The sequence below is a fragment of the Crotalus tigris genome, unplaced genomic scaffold (genome assembly GCF_016545835.1).
Source record: "Crotalus tigris isolate CLP2741 ecotype Arizona unplaced genomic scaffold, ASM1654583v1 scf7180000017582.600645, whole genome shotgun sequence".
NCBI lineage: Eukaryota > Metazoa > Chordata > Lepidosauria > Squamata > Viperidae > Crotalus > Crotalus tigris.
This window is the reverse complement of record NW_024096492.1, coordinates 72,646-96,675: the sequence shown is the minus strand read 5'-3', so window position 1 is coordinate 96,675 and position 24,030 is coordinate 72,646. Positions and strand designations below refer to the sequence as shown.

The 24,030-nt window shown below is 39.8% G+C and overlaps 1 protein-coding gene across 3 annotated transcripts in view; it reads right to left on the bottom strand.

Annotated features, from left to right (window-relative positions):
- EYA3 (EYA transcriptional coactivator and phosphatase 3) overlaps nt 1–12,895 on the bottom strand; it is a 32,400-nt gene extending 19,505 nt beyond the window's left edge. The window contains exons 1-7 of one of the 3 annotated variants that reach the window (XM_039360566.1): nt 12,705–12,895; nt 8,568–8,667; nt 4,151–4,194; nt 3,508–3,587; nt 2,552–2,618; nt 1,740–1,882; nt 91–228 (exon numbers count right to left, since the gene is read on the bottom strand). In XM_039360566.1, the coding sequence (XP_039216500.1) occupies nt 91–228; nt 1,740–1,882; nt 2,552–2,618; nt 3,508–3,587; nt 4,151–4,194; nt 8,568–8,600 (505 nt within the window). In that variant the 5' untranslated portion in view covers nt 8,601–8,667; nt 12,705–12,895. Of the gene's footprint in view, nt 1–90; nt 229–1,739; nt 1,883–2,551; nt 2,619–3,507; nt 3,588–4,150; nt 4,195–8,567; nt 8,668–12,364; nt 12,583–12,704 lie in introns of those variants that run through there. The other 2 variants (XM_039360572.1, XM_039360581.1) reach the window with 2 other exon arrangements.
- Between the last annotated feature and the right edge of the window lie 11,135 nt (nt 12,896–24,030).

Sequence of the window (24,030 nt, the reverse complement as noted above, 5' to 3'; positions counted from 1 at the left end):
AAACAGAGATGAAAACGTGCTGGCCCCTTTGTGGCTTCTTGACCAGGTTACAGGAAGAGGTACGTAAGTAAAAACCATGCCGACCTTTACCTTGAATAGGGTAAGAATAATGTGCTGGGCTGGATTGGCTTGTGGTTAACCCTGTAGTGCAGGTAAGAACACTGTGCTGACTTGGAGATGGAGTCTGAATTAAACCACTTTCAGGTTTCATACCTGGCCACAGTGCACCTGAATCAGATAAATTGCACCCATTATAAACAAAACTGGCTGTGGTCAGCCAGGCCACCAAATTCTTTTCACCGAGGTGAACAAATGACACAAACGCCCGGCTTACAGGTAGAGAGCTGTTAAATTTGCATGTGCAAGTCTGAGGTCTAAGCCTGGAGAAGCGGGGAAGGGAGTGAAGCAGCAGGGCCAAGGAAGAAGAAAAAGGAAAGCTAGACAATAAATCAGAAGAGATGCGATAAGGTTAATTCCCAAGCCTTCCTGAGAAAAGAGGATTGAGCAGGCACTGCTGACCAGGCTCCTCCTAAGCTCAATGCCTCTGGATTATTGTGTTTGCCCTACAGCAAGCCATAGTGACTCAGTTGGGTGATTTTACCAGACAGCTGCCTCTTTCTAAAATTGCTTGGGGAAAAGAACAGGAGGGAGAGATTCTAAATTCACTCAGTTGATAATTACTGTTGCATGATACATTAGAGATGAGTATATGATACTTATGCATACATGAGTACACCAAAGAGTACAGTCCTCAGAATAAAGCAAATCAGAAGACATTAAATTGGCCAATTTATGCTCTATCACATAAAATGCAACAGGACCCATTTCTCTACTGCAATCTTCCTGAGAGCCATGGTGGCGCAGTGGTTAGAATGCAATATTGCAAGCTAACTCTGGCCACAGCCAGCAGTTCGATCCTGACCAGCTTAATCTTCCATCCTTCTAAAGTTGGTAAAATGAGAACCCAGATTGTTGGTGCAATATGCTGACTCTGTAAACTGCTTAAAGAGTGCTATAAAGCATTATGAAGCAGTATATAAGTCTGAGTACTGTTGCTATGTAAGTTTCTTCTATTCCCAGCATCTATTGACAATTGTGGCTGGGTTCAGACATCCATTTATTTATTTGCTGCCCTCTCAAGTGTCCCTAAGGGACTCTGGGCAGCTTACACAGAAGACGTCTGAGGTACAGGTAGTCCTTGACTTACAACAGTTCATTTAGTGACCATTCAAAGTTACAACAGCATTGAAAAAGGGGACTTATGAATGTATTTCACACTTATGACCATTGCGGAATCCCCATAGTCACAAGATCAAAATTCAGATGCCTGACAATTGACTTGTATTTATGACGGTTGCAATGTCCTGGGATCAAGTGATCCTCTTTCGCAAACTTCGGACAAGCAAAGTCAATGGGGAAGCCAGATTCACTTAACTGTAGTACCAACTTAACGGCAGCGATTCACTTAAGAACCGTAGCAAGAAAGGTCATAAAATGGGACAAAGCTCACTTAACAAATTATTCACTGAGCAATGGAAATTTGGGGCTCAATTGTGGTTGTAAGTCGAAGACTACCTGTTTCACAAGTTATACAAAATGCATGTTCTCAACTTATACATAATCAAAACATACCTATTTGTAATACTGTTATGTAAAGCACTTTAGAGGGTGCACCTTACACATAAGAGCAAACATCTCAGATGACTGCAAGGCCCTGTAGAGATCCTGGCCAACCTTACCAAAAGGAGGTAGTCCGTAGGCTTGGGTTGTCTGGGGATAAACTGCGTATGTCTGGGACTGTGGTAGTGTTTGATATTGAGTCTGCCCAGAATAAGAGGCCATCGTTTCAGAAACAGGTACAGAAAGGACATGTGCATATGGTCTATGTAAAAAGCAAAAGAAAAACACCATGTTGATGTGGGAAACTCTCATCTTGCAACTCAATAGTATCCCAATAATATTAAAACAGCAGCTGTGTAAAGAGCAAAGAAGGGCTGCAATCACCTTACCTTCTTTTCCTTTCAATAGTGTCAACACTTGATCCCTTAATAAGGAAGGAAACTGTAGCAGATTTGGGTAACATCACTGCTGCCAGAGAACCCAGAGACAACTAATAACATGTCACCTCCTAAATTTATTGCTGAATGCTCTGCCTTCCTTCTGGGCTGTGCACAGAATGGTGAAGCTTTCTATGTTCTGTGCCATCCCAAGCTCCATGCAGTCCAAATTACAGACTGATACCAGCTAAGAAATATTTATTAGAAGATTGCTCAGTCTTGGGTGTATGTACATGCAAGAGAGGGATAGGTCATGAAGGGGCACTGTAATTGTTAGACCAAATATTCCCAACTAGTCAGAAAAGCTGGAGAGGCTTCAAAGAACAGAGCCACTCGCTCCTGACAGTTCCTTTTGGGACCTATGCACAAAGATGCCATCGAAGTAAGAAAAAAAAAGTTGTATTATTATATAATTAAACATCTACATGAACCAAACACCCAGTAAGATTCCTGCTGCGACATTGTGAAGAAACAAACAACTTAATTCAACTTACTTTGCAGAATACATCTGTGAGGTATAGTCATTTGATGACCTTGAGATGTAGTCAGTGCATGGCATGACTGCAAAATACAATATTTAAAAATGACCTTAAAAGTTATTTAACACTTTTAACACTATTTAACCATGACATTAATGTGTATGGCTGTGTTTAACTGTAATTGACACTAGGTCTGTGCAAAAGTTCAAAAGAAACGTATAATGAAGGCTCAGGCAAAACATTCTTCAAATGTTTAAATAGTTTGCACTATTTCTAAGATCAAAACTTCCATATTACTTTTCTCTCTCTGCCATGCAAATTTTTAGTTAAGTTTTGTGGTAGGTGTCTGTTCATCTCGTTTGGCATAGCTCATCCAAAGCTTTGGTGATCTGTGGTGGTGAACATATTTCTCCAAGTTAATATATGCATGCCAAGAACTGAAATGACATGTCCAAAACTTGCACAAAAGATTCTTCTGGCTTTAAGGTGAGTGGAAGAAGACTAGAAGAGGCATCTTTACTTCAACAAAGAGTCAAGCTGCCTCTGCAGTGGAAATCTCATCACCCCAGCAAATTCAGGACACTTTGCACAGATTTAATATGCATTCTGGTGCACGGGATACATGGGGTATGCTTACTCATGCTCCCACTTTGAAATTTGAAGTTTTTAAATATTAAGGATTGCAGGAAGATGACTTTAAAAACCTAGCTTAGCAATATAGTTGAAAAAATTGTAAATCCATGACAACTGTAAAGGTGTCCCCTCTTTTAGTCTGATTCTTCTGTTATATGCTTTGCTTTTTATTGTATTGTTTATTCTTTTTATTATATTGTAAGCTGTCCAACATTGCCCTGGAGGTAAATGATACCAAATCAAACAATCAAATAAAAGGACCGTGTTACAGACATAATTCAGGTGCCAAATTCCTAATACTTCTCCTAATCAAGTTGGAAAATAAAGAAATCACTTACTTTGACTGGATATAGACAAGTTTGAAGCAAGACTTGAGGATTCGGGCTTTTGATCATTACTGTCTGTGCTGCTCACTTGCCTGAAAAATGAAGTCAAACAATGAAGTACTTTTTAATCTTTGTCACATCAATTAAATATTGTTATCATCCTAAACATAGGCTAACTGTCTTAAAACTATGTGCAATATTCACATTTATAAGTATCTTTTAGCCAAAATTCTTTAAAATTCTGAAATAATCATAAGATCGTTTTTCAATTTTTCTGATTAGTTCCTCCTGCTAGCAGAACTGGTTAAACAAATAAGATAGTTCAAGTTATGGTTTATTCAGCATTACCTTTAATTAATCTTGATATTAAATGAAATTTAGGCATAGATAATAAATGAAATTTAAAATTCAACGTGAAAAGGCTCAAATCTTTTCTCAATCCCTCATCCTCAGTGAAATATCAACAGAAGTGACCAACTTTATAGAGCTAAAGATGACGATAAGAATTAATGGACATGTCCAGTCCATATTAAATAAAAGAAATAAGAAAATACATTGCAAATCTAATTTTTCATTTTTTTGAAAAAAAGTACAGAAAGCCACAAAAATTAGATGAGGTTTGTTTAATTTCTTTTTTAATTCAAGAATTGCACACCTTAATAGTTGTTCTCCTGATTCCTGCATCTTGGCCTTTTTTATCTGCAGAGGCAAGTATTATATGACGTTAGTCAATGTGATAGCAAATAAAAACTCTATGAACAACAGTATAAGTCAGAAAATCTGAGTTCAAATATTAACAGGAAGGAGGATTTATGACAGCAATGTTTAGGTCTACACACTTCTCTCATTCCTATACTCTTCTTTTTTCCTGAATATAAAGGGACAGACAGTTTCTATTTTTAAATTTAATTCTCAGCAATATTTGTACACATTAGCAAGGAGAAGCCAAAGTCTAACCAGGCATATTCTTACTGATCAGTTTGCACAAATCACAATTAACGAAGTCTAGTTTCATGGAAAACACTGCTTGTATAAAATCAAAGGTTTTTTTCTCCAGGGAGGGAATAAAGAGAATACACATATCCAAGTTTTGTCATGGCTCACTCTCATAATGGGAAACCAGAATTTCACAATGTTCAATAAAGTCAAAGCTTTCTTTGTTTTTTTCTGAATCTGTCTGGACAGAAAGATTAAGATTTGCAGGTCTATTTTTATTTTGATAGGCTGCAGCTAAGGACCATTTTCTCCCATTATTTCTAACTGATTCTTAAACAAAAGCAATATTCCACCATATGCTAAATATGGTCTCAAAAAACCCTGTGCTTGCATTTATATTCATATGGCCATGATGATGAGTTGTTGCAAAGTAGGTTTTTACTTTATAGTGATAAACTCAAAATAAGAAAAACTCCCATCCAGCCTTTAACTGAAGAAGCATCTATTAATGCTGCAAAGATCTATTTTGTGATTGGTGGAAAGAAGCACAGCTATGCACCTACTTGCTTCCAAAATATTTCAGGTCCACTGCTTCTTCCTTTTAGAGTTGGATAAAGATTTGTTTGTTGTAAGGGGGATTTGAGGTGAAATACAAAAAGTTAAAATGTGTTTGCTATACATTTCCTGTTCTTCCTAGGGACTCTTTACTGGGATGATTGCGTTGCTATTACCAATTACTATGCAAATTTTAATTATAAAAATGGTTTTTCACCGGCATTTTAGATGAAATGGTTGCTTGTTAACCTAAGGCATCTTAATTTATCATCATCATTTATTAAGGCCAATGGACAGGAATAAATAGAAACATTACTTATTTAGAAAATTTATTCTCCATTTTTCATAGTTAAATATGTTGCCAAAGACATTACAAAGAACAGTCAAAACACAAAAGTATAGAATTTGCATTGAATTGTTAGGGTTTTATTGATTTCATCCAAATATTTTACTGAGGTTGGCAGAGATTTAGAATACTGAGAAATTCAAATTATGGCATCAAACAGATCAGGGGTGTCAAACAATTTCATTGAGGGCCGCATCAGCATCGTGATTGCCATTGGGGGGGCTGGGTGGGTGTAGCTGGCATGGGCGTGGCCTACTGGATGGGCGTGGCCAGTTCCATGTCATTCAGGTGAGGGGCACCTGTGCGGGCCTGGGCAGGACTGGGGCACATCCGAAGGTGGGGAAGAGTGGGTGGAACAGGGGGCATGGTCCACTGGAGGAGCCTCACTGAGCCTCAGGCTGTGCAGGGGCCCCTGGACAGTGGCATGGACTGCCCAGAGCCCTGGGCAGCAGAGGTCAAGCACCCAGCCTGGCCCTTGAGCTCCCACGGCACCAGGACCCCACATCCCTGCCTAGCCTAGCCGCATTTCCTTGAGGGGGCGCCCAGCTGCACTTACCTCCTCCTCCTCCTCCTCAATGCTGCTGCTGCTATGCTCACTCTCCTTGGCCAGGTTGCTCATGGTGGGTGCAGGAGGACAAAGTGTGTGGGTCAGAGGGAGGCCCACTCCCTCTCCATGCGAGGAAACCTGGCTTTGTAACCAAAGCATCCTCAGCAATAGGATGGGAGACCACCAGGGGAAGGCAAAAGGGCAACAGGGCTGCTGGTGGCCAAGTGCTAAAGCAGGACTTCCCTCAGACCCTCCCCCCTTCCCTCTTATTCCAATCTCTTTCCTTCCTTTCTTCCTCCCTTCTCTCCTTTCTTTCTTTCTCTTTCTTCCTTTCCTTCCTTCCTTCTTTCTTTCCTTCTTTCCTTCCTTCCTCCCTCCCCTTCTTCTCTGCCTCTCTCCTTTTCATTCCCATCTCCTTCCTTCCTTCCCTTACTTTCTTCCTGTTTCCCTCCCCTCCTTCCTTCCCTCTGTGCCCAGGAAGGGACGGGGGGGAGGGGGAGAGGTTGGCAGCCCTTCTCTCATAGAATAAGAGTTGGAAGAGACCTTTGAGGTCTTTAGTCCAAGCTCCTGCTCAAGCAGGGGACGTATACCATTCCAGACAATGGAATATCCAATCTCTACTTAAAAGCCTCCAGTGATGGAGCATCCACAACTTCTGAAGGCAAGCCTTTTCACTGGTTAGTTGTTTTCACAAGTCCTTAGTTCTAGGCTGGTTTTCTTTTTGATTAGTTTCCATCTATTACTGTATTTGCCATCTGATGCTTTGGAAAATAGGTTGATCCCTTCTTCTCTGTGGCAGCCCATCAAATATTGGAACACTGCTATCATGTCACTACACCTAGTCCTTTTCACTAAGCTAGACATACCCAATTCCCACAAACATCTGTCATACGTTTTAGCCTCCAGACCCCTAATCATCTATGTTTACTATCCATGTAGACCAGATGGTCCCCTTGGTTTGGTTTATAGAACAGTGCCCACAAGCACAGCCTTCTCACAGAAAGCATCCCCATTATAGAATTTTCTCCCAAGGAAAATATGAACAGTGCAGCCTCCCCCGTTTAGAGGCAACTTCAAACACACCATTCAGCCAGGCATATGTAAAACAACAACACAGTTTATGGTCAAACAGCACTAAGTAAATTACTACTAGTATTTTTCTTTCCTAAAATACACACTTTTAATATTGTTTTAAGCAGTGCTAGTGATGCTTTACAATAGCTGTCTTTGAGAGTTTTCTTGTAAACCACCCTGGATTTCTCAGAAACTTTTAATTTCAAACTAGATGTTGATTTAATAAATTAGGCAGAAGAAACAAATGTTTAAATACATCTAAATCCCACAGACCTACTGCCTCCTAGGCGCATACTGCAGAGAAAATAAGGCATTGCATTTCTAACCAATATAGCCACAGGATGATGGGAACTGTGGTCCATGACACCCAAAATATATTAGTTCGGGTAAGGCTGGATTAAATTATAAAAGAGCAGATGAAGGGAAGTATTTTTGTCTCCGACAAAACAATGGGGGGGGGGAGTTGACTCGGCCTTTTAATTTCAACTCACACCAATTCCTAACTTCCCATTCAATCCAAAGAGTTTTATTATTGCCTGGATTTTAGGGAGGGGAGGAGGCAAGAATAGATCACAAAGCTAATCTTCAAGTTTGCTCTCTCGCCTGCCTGCACACCAAGTTTCTGTGTATGTGTATGAGAGACAGAGATCCCTTTTTTGTAAGTGTGCTTACTCTGCAACTCCTGCGCTCTCTCTCTCTCTCTCTCTCTCTCTCTCTCTCTCTCTCTCTCTCTCACACACACACACACACACACACACACACACACACACACACACACACACACGAATAAAAAAGAGAAGGAGGGGGGAGAAAGGTGGAAGCTCTCCTTTTTTGTAAAACCTCCGCTTCCTCCTCCTCTTCCCCTCCTGGCGCTCTCTCTCTCTCTCTCTCTCTCTCTCTCTCTGTCATTCACACACACACACACACACACACACCCTTCCTGTTTTCTCCTCCTCATCCTTTTCCTCAGCTGCACCTGAACAGAGTGGGAGGAAGTTAAAAAAAAAAGAGAAGGGATGGAAGAATAGAGAAAGCTCTCCTTTTTTGTAACACCTTGGCTTCCTCCTCCTCCTCTTCCACTCCTGGCTCTCTCTCTGTGTGTGTCTCTCTCCCTCACACACACACACACACACACACACAGAGAGAGAGAGAGAAACCCTTCTTGCTTTCTCTTCCTTCTCACCCTTTCTGGTCTGGCAAAGCAGAGCCACACGAGAAGCCCAGAAAAGTGGGGCATGGCCGGGCATGACAGGGTTAAGCTGGGAGGGAAGGGGCGGGCTAAAGTAAATGAGCTGCTGCTGCACACCACCAGCCCGAGCACTTGCTGTGGGCCGGTCCCTTGCCATTTCTGGGAGGGGGGGGGAATCTGGGCCCTCCCTGGGCCGCATCCAGCCTGCAGGCCTTGTGTTTGACATGTCTGAAATAGATAACTAGTTTTACATATTGAAATATTAGCAAGCCACTTTATATTTCAATCAAGTATATCTGTGCTGCATTCCTTTGTTTTTTTACACCCGCAAACAAAATAAGATGCACGAGCTATTCTCTAGAAAATTCCATAGAAAGAGAAAGCCCTTTTTTTCTTCCCTTTTGTTGTTTCTTTTGTATACTCACTGGCTGTTCTGCTAAATCTTGTACCTCTTCCATGGCGGTGAGCTTTTTCAAAAGTGCTCCAATGTGAAGAATGGGTGTCTTTCTCTCCTGCCTTCAAAACCTGTAACAGACAATATCCATGTTTTATGTATTTGGGGAACTGCTTATTGTTTTTGCTATCAATGCCTCTAGCCATTTAATATTCCAATTTTATAAACATATGTTGGCTTTACTAATATAGAGACTATACCAGGGGTAGGCAACCTTGGCTGGCTCAGGAATTCTGGGAGTTAAAGTCCACGAGTCATAAAAGAGTCAAGGTTGCCTACCCTTGGACTATACTAACATATGGGGAAAAGCAAGGATTTTCCATTAAGCCGCAAGCTACAGCAGATACAACAATGCAAGTGAGGGCGCATCTGATGGTGCATTTCTTTTGTTACTTGGATTTCAAGTCACTATTCTTTTTTTCTTTCTTTTTACTGATATTTTAAATAATAAAATTTTTTGCTAATAAAAAATTAAAGCATTGGAAGATTAAAGAAATACAAGCCACAGATGAAATACAAACAAATGAAAATGAAAGAGTTTGGAAAACTTGTTTTTATGTAAATGTTTGTGTGTTTATTTAACAGGTATTTTAGAATACAAACATGACCTTGAGGAGAAATACAAATGTCACTATTTTTTCTATTTGAAAAATAGAATAACAAATAAAATATTCACCTCCAAATGTTCTAGCATACAGGGAATCTCTCCTCTTCAGATTAAAAATCACAACATAATAAGAATTACAGAACTGAACTCATCATGGTATAACATAGCCATCAGGCGAACAGTGCTTTTTCCATGATACGATGTCCTTGATAGAAGAAATGCCAGACAATACCAAGCTGGCTGTTTATATATATCATAGAGACAAACTAATATATTTACTTGGTCTTATCTGCATAAATTTGTCTTTGCTATTTCAACTAATTTAATGAGGTAGTAAAATGACATTTTGATAGACCTATTCTTTGTCCTCTATCTATTTACTTTACTGAAATTGATGATTCCAGAGTCCAGACCAAGCTATGACTATGATGGTGAATCCCTTTAAAAGAAACAACTTGGTAAGGAGAAAAAGTCCCAATCTCCACACAGTAAACAAAACAATGGGTTGGATTGAGATCCAAATACCTTTAGCACAAAAGCACTTAAATCAATGGGTCTTCCAATAGGTACTCTCTAATTACAACTAACCCATGATTCAACTTATGGAAAAAACAGAGTTGCTGAAGTGAAATTTAATGTCAAAATATTTTATTTCTATGACATCCTTTTTCAAGAAAATTGAAGTTGAAAATGTAACAAAACACTACAATACCAATATAATAAATATGTTTAACAGCTATAAGCAAATGTGATATTATTACAATTCCTATTTTCAATACCTGAGAAAATTATTATAATGCAGTGTCCAAAAATATTTAAGAGGGGAAAAATATTTTTACCTGATGCCTAAAAAAAGGTAATGATTATTAAGTGAACCTGCTTGGAAACACTTTCAAAATTAAGGTTTCGCAATAAAAGCTTTTTTACTCCTTTCACAAACCTCAGCTGATGACCTACAAACGTTTATTATAATAAAAGCAAAAAGAAAGATATATAATCAAAAGAAGATTTCGGCTTGCCCTGACTCCCCACAGAAAAATTACAACCAAAAAGCATATCTGTTAAAAATCTTATTAATTTATACATTTATTAATTTATACATTTCTTATTAATTTATACATTTCACTTAATAGTACTTGTGTACTGCCAGCAGGATTGTAAGTTTCCTTATCAGCAATATACCACTGTATTAGGAGAATTTATAAACAATACTATCCAAAATGCATTGAATTTATTTACCAACAATCTGGTTTTAAATTTTAATTCGTGAATGCTTTAAAGAGTTAATTTATATCATGTTTTGTATAAAACTATCAACAGCACATCAATTTTAGCTGATGTAAACATATCCCTCTAGTCTAGAATTCTTAAACCTTCCCCCCAAAATACCACAATTCAAAACAAACCCAACCCAAACCTTAAAGATTATTAAGCATGACTCACCAAGATTAATGGGATTTATTCCCCAATAACAACCTAATTACAGTGTTATCGCTTTTTTAGTGAGAAAATTCTAATTAAAATAAGATTAAAAACAGATGCCTGAAAATTAATGTGTATTCTCAGCCATCCATCCTTTGGCCTGAAAATTAAGATATTACTTCAATGTGATGGCAAAAAGTTCACAGTTATTCACATTTTCATTCTTGTTTACCTTATAATTAGAAATAGTCTCATGCTAAAATTTTCTACATCAAAGATGTAGAAAAAATGTGTTAGTGTTTGCCATAAACAAGCTGGTAATATTTTCAAATTTTCAATTGCCAAATATGTGTTTCTTATTCCAACATTACTGAGAAATTTCATTGAATCAATGTACACCATAAAATATTTTTGAAGTTAGTAAGACAGTAACCCACTCATCTAAAAGCTTCAAGTCAAAACGAATAGCAAATATAAAAAGTCTGCTTTCCCACTTCATGCCAATTTCCAGTTTTCTAAAGATATTTTTGTACAGAAAGAGCTGTAAGTATAAAGTCAAATGACTTTATTCCTAGAAATAGCGAAGCTACTTTTATGAAATCTGAACCAAAAATACTATACAATAGATGAATTTCAAATCTAGTTTTATCTTTTATTTATCTTTTTTTTCTTTTGCTTTCCAGAGCAGGTTTAGTATATTGCATTAATCTACTGCTCTGGCTTAAATATCATATAAACATGAAGGAGACACCTTATTTGGAATTCAGCAATCAAAATTAACAACCCAAAAGATCAAAACAGAGTAGATAATTTCTTTCAATGTAGAAAATTAGAATTTTCTTGTAATCTTGTTTTTAAACATTTTATTATGTAAACAAAGTATAATAAGCCATCTACAGTACAATGTAATCTTCTATTCATCTTCACAAAAGAAAATCCCACTACATTAAGAGAGACTCCTAACTGTGTAAAGGACTGTAATCCAATTTTATTATTGTGTAAATTACAAGTGAAAGGATACTAGAAAATTAAATGAACTGAGCAAACCAGGATTCATTTCACCATGTAAACACAACATATATTACAGGGGAACACCTAACCATGATCACCAGGATAATGCTTTTCTCAATCTAATTTTTTAGCCAAACCATAGTTGGCTCGCTTGCAGTTCAGATATTTATATTGCACCTGTCTTCACTACACAAGGATGTCTTCACCACACATCAGACATTTTCTGATTTCAGTTCCTTAAAGATCAGGGCAGTAAGGTGAATGGCCAAAGATAAAAGAACATAAATTAAAAAGTCATGACAACGCTACAGGTCCAACGTGTTTTAACTCGTTATTTTGATTTAAGAAGTAACAACTCTGTAATACACTAAGTTCTTTTATTACTTGTGCTGAGACTCAGAAGTCACTACAGCCGATTTATTATTTGTAGAGAAAGAAAAGTACCTTATTTTATTGCCCAAGACCTTGCTAGCCCAAAATCACGTTTCAGTTAATGAAATCTTCTAGAAGATCGAGAATATCAGAACCTATAAAAGGGCAAATCTGACCAAGCGCTCTCGGAAAAAAATAAATTTAAAGATCGGGATGAGCTCCTCAAAGGGGGTAGCCTCGGCTTGCCCCTTGGCAAACCTATCATAAAAACATACCACAAATTAAGTAACCCTGTTAGGCTAACATACCCTGTAAGTCCAGGCTTTCACTTAAAGAAAAAACAATCTCAAACAGACCTTTTCTTCCTCCCTGCATTAGACTTCTCTTTTAAAGCCGTCAAAACCGGGGAGGGTGAGGGTATCAGAAGGGTCACCGCATCACGTGGCGGTGAGTTCCACAGGTTGCGGGCACGTCCTGTGACGCGCTCCGCCGCCTCCTATCCGGGTGTGGCAGAAGGCAAGCCCCGCCCAACTGCCCTCTCTTCTCCCTTTCCCCATTCACCGATGCGGGGTGGCAAACAGCGTCTGGGGGGCGAGGCTGCGGCAACCGCTCCCCAGGCCACGCCCACCGGCCCCCACGCCGATCGCGCGAGAGAAGGGGAAAGCTAAGGGCGGGGAAAACTTCTTTTTCTCTCACCGTGAGGAGAAGTTTGCGGAGACGGCCTTGGCGACAGGTGACATGGTGGACTTGGTGGCGACAAGAGCGGGACCGGCGACGGGCTGAGTTCCCAGACAGGACAACACCCCCCCCACACACACAAGTAAAAGAAAGAGAACGGAAAAGAACCACTTTCGGCAAGCCTCCGCTGGGTTGAGACCCGGAAGCGGAAGCTCCTTGCCGGAAGTGACGGTAAAGGTGGCGCGGGATAGGATTGGTCGGGGTGTTTGCCGTCGGTAGCCGCCATCGCCGCCTAGGTTCCCTACTCGTGATTCAAAATGTCTGGGAAGGAGGGTGAGGGAAGGCACAAAGATTGGGCTGTGCGGCGAGGAGCGGCCGCGCCTTTTTCTTTTTGCCATTGAACTAGTAGGTAAACATAAAACGCGGCTGATGGGATTCTTGCTGCCTTTGCTCCTTACAAGTGCGGCCCTAGCGTAATTACTTTTCTCTGCCTGTAGAGGTCGCCAGCCTCCTTTTGGGAGCAAAAATAGGCTCCATTAAGTTTGCCCGATCTTGTACATTGAATCATAAACTAACTCAACAGGTTGGATTTGCACCACATGGTAAAACCACAAAAAACAGAGTTAACGCTACTGTAATGGCGCATAGCGTATTTTACAAACGCAGCTGCTAATTTTGAGCTGTCCTGATGAAAGGTGTGCGGGAACAGAGCGGATAATAGAATTGGCTGCGTTCGGGCAAAGCCCCCTCCCCCACTTCGTAGCTATTTAACAACCCTAGTGAGGTGGATGTACATAAATATACTGCTGCAGCCCACATGTTTTAATGGGCTTCAAAAATTAAAACGACCGTTAGTTGAGAATACAACTTTTTGTATTTCTTCGTTGCATTCTAATAGTTGTCCAGATTATTATAGCTCAAATTTGTGCCAGATCTAACTTGTAAGTAAAATATTTTCCATATAGTTTAAATTATATTTACACATTGAGTAAAAAGAGTAAGAACTCTTCTTACTCAACCCCAGCAAATTAATTTTTAAGACAATTAACCTCTGATACAAAAAAATACAGAATATACATGGTATTTATCAAATTAAAGTCATAATTAATTGGGTTTCATACATTTGACAATGTATGATTGGGTTTAGTTTAGGGTGATAGAAATCCATGTCGGCACTAAGATTAGTAAAGCCTAACATATCCAGTTACATTTAAAATTTTAGGCAAGTTGACCTGTTGACAGAGATAAGTTCCACTGAATTCAGTGAAACATTTCTGCTATGTTAAACTGTTGCCGTTCTCTTTTGTTTTATTTAGATAACAATTATTTCAGTGCCATATTCTTGTGGAAAATGAAAGGATTTTTACAAATTCCAAAGGGTGTAACAGAGAAGTTTATTTGCGCAAGGTTCAGAAGCCAGTTAACAACAGCAAATTCTGAACAAAGGGGGTGGGTTCAAACTACAGTTTTATAGCTCTGCCTTTCGCAGGAACAAAGGAGCACACATGGAATCTACATTGTATATCATTCGGTTAGTTTCTCACAGGCATACAATGAAGAGAGTTTTACTTTATACAGTGTTTCTCAATGTGCATTAGGTCAGTCACGTTTTGTTAACACAGCTTTTGCTAACAGCTTTCTTCCAGGAATTATGCAGACACATCATTTTACTTGAATAATGATTTTTCATCATCATCATCATTATTATTATTCTACTTTATTCCACTTTATTCCCCCATTTAGAAGTTTTCCAGCTTAAACTTCCATTATTCTGCCTCTGATTCAGGATCTCTTGAAGGTACCATTTTATATTCCCATAAAGCTAACATTGTTTCATGTTTTGCAGTTAATTGGGCTGTACTTTCTGAGATCCTCTGAATCATGGCTATAAGACAGGGGAATAAGCAAGGAATCAAAATACATTCTAGAATTAACAAGACTGCTATAACTATGATGGTTTGTAGGCCTGGTGACTATGGCCACCATCCTGAAAATACATCTTCCAAGTTAAATCCGTTCCAGGTTTGCACCGGAACATGTGCTAACTTGATCATTTGGTCTGTTATGCCTTTCAATACTTTTCCACTTTCATCTATTTTGATGCAACAGTTTGCTAGGTTGAATTTTCCACATACCCCTTCTTCTTTGGCCAAAAGATAGTCCAGGGCTAACCTATTTTGCATGATATATGTTCTGGATTTCACATTTTCTATGGCCAATTCAGTTAGTCCCTTCACAGTCTAATTGGTGATTAACTCTACCACCGCTTGTAACCTAATGATCCTGTTGATCATATAAATAGGGGTACGTTATCCATACATTCCATCCTCAGCCCAAGTAGCCGGGCCATAGACTAGGATGATGCGGCAAGGTGGCCATTCATTTTTTTGCCAAGTGATTCCTGCGCATTGGGTGTATGCACTTGGTTCCCCTTTTTGTCTTATATTGCCATCTTCATCATATATAGGGACTCCAAGAATTTGCTTAGTTTTTAATGGTAACAGGAAAAATCCTGGCCAAATTATTCCCAATACACAAAATCCACACCAGTTCTTAGGTAGTTGTCCGTATGCCATTTTTCTGCAAATCCAGTACATTCCATCTGGGGCTAACCAACGGAGACTAGTATTTGTGGGGTCTTTTAGATATGGCATCCCAGGTATGTTAGTAAGGGCATAACGATCCATAGCAGTGGTCTTGTTGGTTCCAGACCACCATTTACCGTTTTCCCATGTCCCTGTGCATAGGAGGTCACCTACTGCTATGGAAGATTCTGTTTTGTTTCTTGAGTAACATACATGTCCTACCAAGTTGGAAGTGAGAGCTCAATCACCATCTTTCCTACTTGTATAGGTTAAATTATTATTTTTAGACATTTCTAGTATGTTGGTATAATTTAACTCTTGTGCCTCCCATGGCCATCTTTCTGCCATGTTTGTTCTACCACACACAAAACAGTTAGACACGCCTAAAGTATGGGCAATGTCTGCTGCTAACTTAACAAAGGTGTTGTTTACATGTCTAGGTACTTCAGGAATATGTAGGTTCTCCATTTCCTCATAATATGACGAAAATAATGATTTTTGTTCTGGTCTTTTGGTTGCAGTTATAATTTTGACTTCTATTTCTGACATTGGGTTGTAGCCTTTGGTATCTATTCCTATCCCAAACTTCCATTTCTTTCTTTCCCATCTATCTTGTTCCAGGAACCAACTGCCATTCTTAACTGTGAGAGTCATCAAATTACAGTTATCCGTTCCACAGGAATCTGCTTTTGTTTCATTCTTTTCAAACAAGATGTGGTCTATCTCCTTTGGGTCTTGGGTATGCCACTTAATACATGACCACCACTTACATTTGACGGCACATCCATCTGGTGGGCACAAGTACTTATGGTTTGGGATATAGCTGTGACTATGACTAATCCCTCCGTAATCATATATTGGAGCCCAATAATTAGCTGCTTTGCAAACATCAAAAGTGACGCTAAAACTAGAGTGTGGGTTGGATTTCCATTGGGAGATCCCTAATAGTGCCTGGTCCTTATAGCTACTTCTTGTTCTATGTGTTTTGATTTGTAAGGCCCAACGATCAGGATCAGACTTTGGGTTGTAACACTGATCTTGGACCCCTTATCTACAAACTCTATATGTAATTCTATTGTATGTACAAGAGTCAGGGGAACTATCTTGGCACCCTTCTGGTTTTACTGTATGATAAATCAAAGTCTTGGTTATCTGGTTTCCTTGTTTTGTAGTCTTGATACAGTTTTGACAACCTTGGTTTCACTGTGTTTTTGTTCTTTCTTTGTGTGTGCTACTCAATAATTTTTTATTAGAGGGTTTCTGCATTATGACCTCTCGTGTAGCCATTGCACTGATTTGTGTAGGAATGTGTGTGCATATTAAATAACTAACAAATATTACGAGCTGTAGAATCCTCATATCTTCCACCGTGCATAGAGAGACAGCTTCCGGGGTGTCTCAGCAAGGTTGTTGTTCACACCGTGTGTTGGGAACCCGTTGCTGTATTTCTTGTAAATTTCAACAGCAAAGGTTTGTCAGTCTTGTCCACCTTGTAAGTTACTGGATCTGTAGGTACAGCTGCTTTCACTCTACTCCAGTGGATCCAGGACTTTCCTTCCAAGGTTTTCACTGCCAAAGAAGAACACATGACAACAGTATACGGTCCTTTCCATCTTGGGCTAAAGGGATCTGATTTCCAGTGCTTTACCCACACTCTATCTCCTGGTTTGAACCCATTTGTTGCCATGACCACTGGAGAGGGTTGTTGTTCCATCGTATAATGGCGCAAATTTGAAACAGCTAAATTATGAAGCTGTAACTGATGTAACAATTTCTGTTGATCTATTCCCCGCTTATGAGCCAAGTCCGGCCAGCCTTGACTGTCAGGTTTAAATAAGCAAGGAGGACGGCCAAACATGAGCTCATAAGGACTAAGTTGTAATTTAGTGTGGGGGGCCAGTCTGATTGCATACAAAATCATAGGCAAAACATCTGGCCAATGGAGATGAGTTTCCAAACAAAATTTGGTAATAAGTGTTTTAATTGTGCGATTAGCACGTTCCACCCTAGCAGCCGATTGAGGGTGAAAAGCACAATGAAATCTCCACTTAATTCCTAGTGCCTGGGCTAAAGCCTGATTGATTTGGTGTACAAATTCAGGGCCATTATCTGATGAAATCCTAGAAGGGCAACCAAATCTAGGAATAATTTCTTTAAGAAATATTCTGGCAACCTGTATAGCTTTCTTATTTGCAGTTTGAAAGGCCTCAATCCATCCTGAATAGGTATCGATTATAACTAACAAGGCTACATATTTCTTGCTTCTGGGCATATCAGTAAAATCAACAATGACATAGTCCATTGGAAAATAAGCGATTGGTTGTCGGCCAGGCAGTATTACTGGTCCTTGGCGTGCATTGGTTTGGGCACAAAAGGAACATTGAGAACATACTTGTGCTGTTAGCGGAGAAGCAAAGGGAAGATAGAAAAATCGTTTAAGTTGCTGTAATAATGCAGTTTTTCTCAAATGATGTTGCTTATGGGCTTGAAAATTAAGGGGGCGGGCAAGCGCCAAAGGAACAGCAATGCGTCCATCGGGTAGGGTGTACCAGCCTTTAACTAGTTTGGCTTGTACATCCTGTTGCAATTTTTGGCTTTCCTCTTTCGTATATGTAGGTTCAAGTTGTTCTAAGTAAGTGTCTAAATACATGAACCTTGTGACATCTGATTGTAGAGGGGGACCTTCTAATGCAGCTCTTTTGGCTTCTTTGTCTGCCTTCCTATTGCCCTGAGTAATAAGGCTTGAGTCTTTTTGATGTCCAGGACAATGAATGATTGCAACTTTAGATGGCAATTGTGCTGCCTTAATAAGTCTTTTAATTAAAGTTGCATATTGGATAATCTTGCCTGTGGAGTCCAAATATCCTCTCTCTTTGTAGATTACTGCATGTGCGTGGATAGTCAAAAATGCATATTTACTATCTGTATATACATTTAAAGTCATTCCTGCAGCTATTTCTAATGCTCTGGTTAAGGCATACAATTCTGCAAATTGTGCACTTGCTTGACTAGGCAATTGTGCTGACTCGACAGTAGCAGTTTGAGAAACTATTGCGTAACCAGAGTATCTAAATCCTTGATCCATAAAGCTGGATCCATCAGTAAACCATTGAAACTCTGGATTATGCAAGGGTTGGTCCGCAAGGTCAGGTCTGCAAGAATATTGTAGTTCTATTGTTTGCATACCGTTATGTACAGGCATAGTTGAATCAGGTGTTGGCATTAGAGTGGCTGGATTGAGAGTTGAGCATTGTTGCAGTGTAACTTGAGGATTTTCTAATAAAAGAGCCTGTATCTTATGCATCCTTTGATTGCTGATCCATAAATGTCCCTTATTATCAATGATTGTCTGCAGGGCATGACTAGTATAAACAACCACCGGAGCTGAAAAGGTTAACTTGTTTGCCTCCTGCAGTAACAGCATAACTGCTGCTAGAATTTTTAAACATTGTGGCCACCCTCACGAAGCCATGTCCAGTAGCTTTGACAGATAAGCGACTGGGCGATTCCAACTTCCCTGCTTTTGGGTAAGGACTCCTAAAGCTACATTTTGTCTCACATCAACATAAAGTGAAAACAGCTTAGATATATCAGGTAGTCCTATAGCTGAAGCTGTGGTTAGAGCCTGTTGTAGGTGTTTCATTGCTTGGGTTTGTTCCTGTTGTCACAAAAGAGGTTCTGTTTCTGGTCCCTTAAAACTTGGTACAACGGTTTAGTTGTGAGAGCGAAGTTAGGAATCCAAATTCTACAGAAGCCTGTAATTCCCAAAAAGGCTCTAACTGCCTGTTTTGTTTGGGGGATGGGAATCTGTAACACAGCTTGCTTTCTCTGGGGGCCCAAAGTTCTTTGTCCTTGTGATAGTTCATAGCCTAAATACATTACGGTCTTTTGAGCTAATTGTGCTTTCTTTTTGGATGCTCTGTAACCACAGTCTTGTAACAATTGGAGCAGTCTGGATGTGTTTTCAAAGCAATCCTCCCTGTTTTGGCCAGTTACCTAGAACATCATCTACATATTGAAGACAACTATCCTCTTGTCTGACTAACTTTAAATAAGCAAGATCTTGGGCTAGAGCTTGACCAAAGCATGTTGGTGAATTCTTAAAGCCTTGTGGTAGCCTAGTCCAGATATATTGAGTCTTAACCTGTGTTTTTGGATTAGCCCATTCAAATGCAAAGATTGGCTGACAACTCTTAGCTAAGGGTATGATGAAAAATGCATCCTTTAAGTCTACAACTGAAAACCATTTAGCAGATGCAGGTATTGTGCTCAAAAGAATATATGGATTAGAAACAATTGCATGTAGGGTTAGGGTCAAATTATTAACGGGGCGGAGATCCTGTGCTGGTCTCCACTGTCCGTCAGGCTTACGAACAGGTAGAATTGCAGTATTCCAGGGTGACTGAATTTTTCTAATGATTTTTGCTATCAAGTATTTTTGGATTAATTCTTGAATGGCAATTGCAGCCTCTGGAGTACAGTATCATTGAGGCACCCTAACAGGATATGCCTGTGGCTTTAGTTCCACCATAACGGGCGTGGCATATTTTGCAAATCCAGGGGGATTATCCTCTGCCCACAGAGTGGAACATTAAATTGCTGCCAATTAGAATTTCCTATTTCTTTCTCTGTCATTATCATCAAGCGCCATATTTCTTCCACTGGGTGGCGCACTTGCATTAATTGTTTTCCATGGTCAAAAGATATTGTAGCTTTTAATTTAGTAAGCAAATCTCTCCCTAATAACGGAATGGGACATTCTGGAGCGTATAGAAACTGATGTTTAATAACTCCTTGTCCCATTTGGCATGTTAGGGGTTCCAGGAGTGGTCTGATTTGAGTTTCTCCAGATACTCCCTGAATTTGAATGGTCTGCTTTGATTGCTTGCCAATAGATTTATTTAGGACAGATCTGGTGGCTCCCGTGTCAACTAACATCGGGACAATCTGTCCTCCCACCCGTATTTTAACAATGGGCTTGGGGGGTGGAGCTATAGAACCCTGTCCTCTTCAGTCTTCCCATTCCGTGTCAGCTAAGCCGATCATGTTTTCTTCTCTTTCCTCTTTCTGACTGGGATAGGCTGGTTGCCCTCTTCCTTTGAAGCTTTTCCTGTTGCCTCTCTGGAATGTCCCTCTAAATCCTCTTCCTCTTCCACACTGGCGAGATTGTCCCCTGGGTTGTTCATTCCTCTGGGGGCACTCCCTTTGCCAGTGTCCTTCCTGTTTACAGATGGCACATTGGTTGGGTCCAATATACATTCCTCCCAATGCCACTGCTAACATTTCAACTTTCTTTTTCTGATCTGATTTGCGTTCCTCCTCCTTGTCACGGTTACGGAACACCTTTTGAGCGATTTCCATAATCTCTGCTATATTCTTCCCTAAGGCCCCTTCTGTCCGCTGTAACTTTTGTTTTATGTCCGGGGCACTCTGGGTAATAAATCTTTCAATTAGGAGTGGGCAATTTTGAGCCAACTCCATATCAAGACCTGTGTTTATTTTATAAGCTTCTATCAGTCGGCTGAGAAAAGCAGTTGGAGACTCATTCTTTCCTACCAAACATTAGTTACGGCAGCATAATTAACTGGACGGATGGCTGCTTTTCTCAAAGCTTCTAAACACAACATCTGATAACTTTGCAACAAAGTCTGGTGTTGGACATTATTTGCATTCCAGTCTAGTCTTTGTTCTACAGCATCAGTATTTCTGTGTGTCTCATAATTAACTCCTTCCTCTGGATGTCGTCTGGCAAGTACCTTCAATTTCCCTAATTTATATCTTTCTCTTCCTTCCACATCCAGTAAAGTAGAGATAAGCTGTTGTATATCGTCACTGGAAAGGTTATGGGTCTGGATAATGTTTGAGAATAAATGTTATTTCTTGAGGTTTTTCTGAAAATGATCCAAAGTGCTGTCTCCAATTAAGTAAATCAGTGGTGGTAAAGGGAACATATTGGAGCATTGAAATATTGGTGTTGTCTGGTCCAAGGACCAAAACTTCTCTTAGAAGGGCTATATTTTCTTCTGTTTTTCACCCCTGTTTTACTTCTAGTTCGGCTAGAAACTGTTGTTTTGCTTTCATTGTTATCCAAGTCCTTATCTTTCTCTTGAATTGTTCCATCTGTTTTTATTTTTCTTTCCTCACCAGCCTCTGGCTGAAGTTGGGCTTCATTTTCAACCAGATGGGGTGGAATTTGCTGATTTATTCTCCCTTCTTCTCTTCTAGAAACATAGGGAGGGGGTCTGGCAATTTCCTCCCTGTCTTCCTGGCTGAAAATCTTAGCTTTTGTCTGAGGCTTGGCTTTTGGCTTGCCAAATATATCTTAGCACATTCTATCTGACACTTTGCTAACCATCGAGGTCTTTCTGCAATATTGATCTGCCACTGGTTAATATAGAGGTATTGGTCCCAATGACCATTTCCAGTCACAATTTGATGAACCCGTGCCACGAGTTCGGGATTCGCCGATCCCTCCTTAGGCCACCCTACGCCAAAGGTAGTCCATTCAGATTCACAGAATCTTTTTAACATGGCTGGATTTGGTTTTGGGTCTCCATAATCCCTAGAAAAACCCTTTTTGAAAATTTCTAACATGCACTGAAGCGGCGCCTGGCCAATGCCCTTCTTTGACTGTTTCTTTCCCATTCCTTTCTCTAACACACTACCATCGACCTGGAGGGCCGGACGTTCCAACGGTCACTCTGCAGGAACTGCGATGGTTTAACCACCCACACAATCCTACCTATGAAGACTTAAGGACGCCGCCTTGTCTTCTAGGGGGTGATCAGTCCCCTCTTCTGATCCAAAAGGGATCAGGTTTCCCCTTTTACAATGCTTACCTGCAGGTGTTCCAGACTCCTTTGTTGATTAAAGACCTGTCTGTCACCCTTGGCGGATCCTTGACTGGAGTTCTTCGCTGATGGATAAATTCCCTTTCCTCCCGTCGAGGTCTCCCCGCAGGCAAAGGCCACGGAGCCGGCTTGGAGCAGTCATTTAGGAGAGGGGCTCTCCACCAGAGCAATCCGTCTGGAAAGTTAAATATCTCTTCCTAAAAGTGCCAGCGGGGAAGTCACCATAAATCTTGTGGAAAACGAAAGGACTTTTACGAATTCCAAAGGGTGTAACAGAGAAGTTTATTTGCGCAAGGTTCAGAAGCCAGTTAACAACAGCAAATTCTGAACAAAGGGGGTGGGTTCAAACTACAGTTTTATAGCTCTCCCTTTCTCAGGAACAAAGGAGCACACATGGAATCTACATTGTATATCATTCGGTTAGTTTCTCACAGGCATACAATGAAGAGAGTTTTACTTTATACAGTGTTTCTCAATGTGCATTAGGTCAGTCACGTTTTGTTAACACAGCTTTTGCTAACAGCTTTCTTCCAGGAATTATGCAGACACATCATTTTACTTGAATAATAATTTTTCATCATCATCATCATAATTATTCTACTTTATTCCACTTTATTTCCCCAGCTTAAACTTCCATTATTCTGCCTCTGATTCAGGATCTCTTGAAGGTACCATTTTATATTCCCATAAAGCTAACATTGTTTCATGGTTTGTAGGCCTGGTGACTATGGCCACCATCCTGAAAATACATCTTCCAAGTTAAATCCGTTCCAGGTTTGCACCGGAACATGTGCTAACTTGATCATTTGGTCTGTTATGCCTTTCAATACTTTTCCACTTTCATCTATTTCGATGCAACAGTTTGCTAGGTTGAATTTTCCACATACCCCTTCTTCTTTGGCCAAAAGATAGTCCAGGGCTAACCTATTTTGCATGATATATGTTCTGGATTTCACATTTTCTATGGCCAATTCAGTTAGTCCCTTCACAGTCTCATTGGTGATTAACTCTACCACCGCTTGTAACCCAATGATCCTGTTGATCATATAAATAGGGGTACGGTATCCATACATTCCATCCTCAGCCCAAGTAGCCGGGCCATAGACTAGGATGATGCGGCAAGGTGGCCATTCATTTTTTTGCCAAGTGATTCCTGCGCATTGGGTATATGCACTTGGTTCCCTTTTTTGTCTTATATTGGCATCTTCATCATATATAGGGACTCCAAGAATTTGGTTTTTAATGGTAACAGGAAAAATCCTGGCCAAATTATTCCCAATACACAAAATCCACACCAGTTCTTAGGTAGTTGTCCGTATGCCATTTTTCTGCAAATCCAGTACATTCCATCTGGGGCTAACCAATGGAGACTAGTATTTGTGGGGTCTTTTAGATATGGCATCCCAGGTATGTTAGTAAGGGCATAACGATTCATAGCAGTGGTCTCGTTGGTTCCAGACCACCATTTACCGTTTTTCCATGTCCCTGTGCATAGGAGGTCATCTACTGCTATGTAAGATTCTGTTTTGTTTCTTGAGTAACATACATGTCCTACCAAGTTGGAAATGAGAGCCCAATCACCATCATTCCCACTTGTATAGGTTAAATTATTATTTTTAGACATTTTACTTGAATAATGATTTTTCATCATCATTATTATTATTCTACTTTATTTTTCATTTTATTCTATGTTATTCTACTTTATTCCACTTTATTCCACTTCAATATAATTACCAATAAATGTTCTCCAGGTTGCAGTCTTATTTTAAAACAACAAATACATAATATACCTGCAGGAGCTTCACAATTAGAACTTCTAATGTGCTTTTAATAAATCTCGAGTTGATAGTAATTAAAAACGCAGGTGTTCCAACCTAAACTATTTGAGAACAAATGTTTGGCATCCCC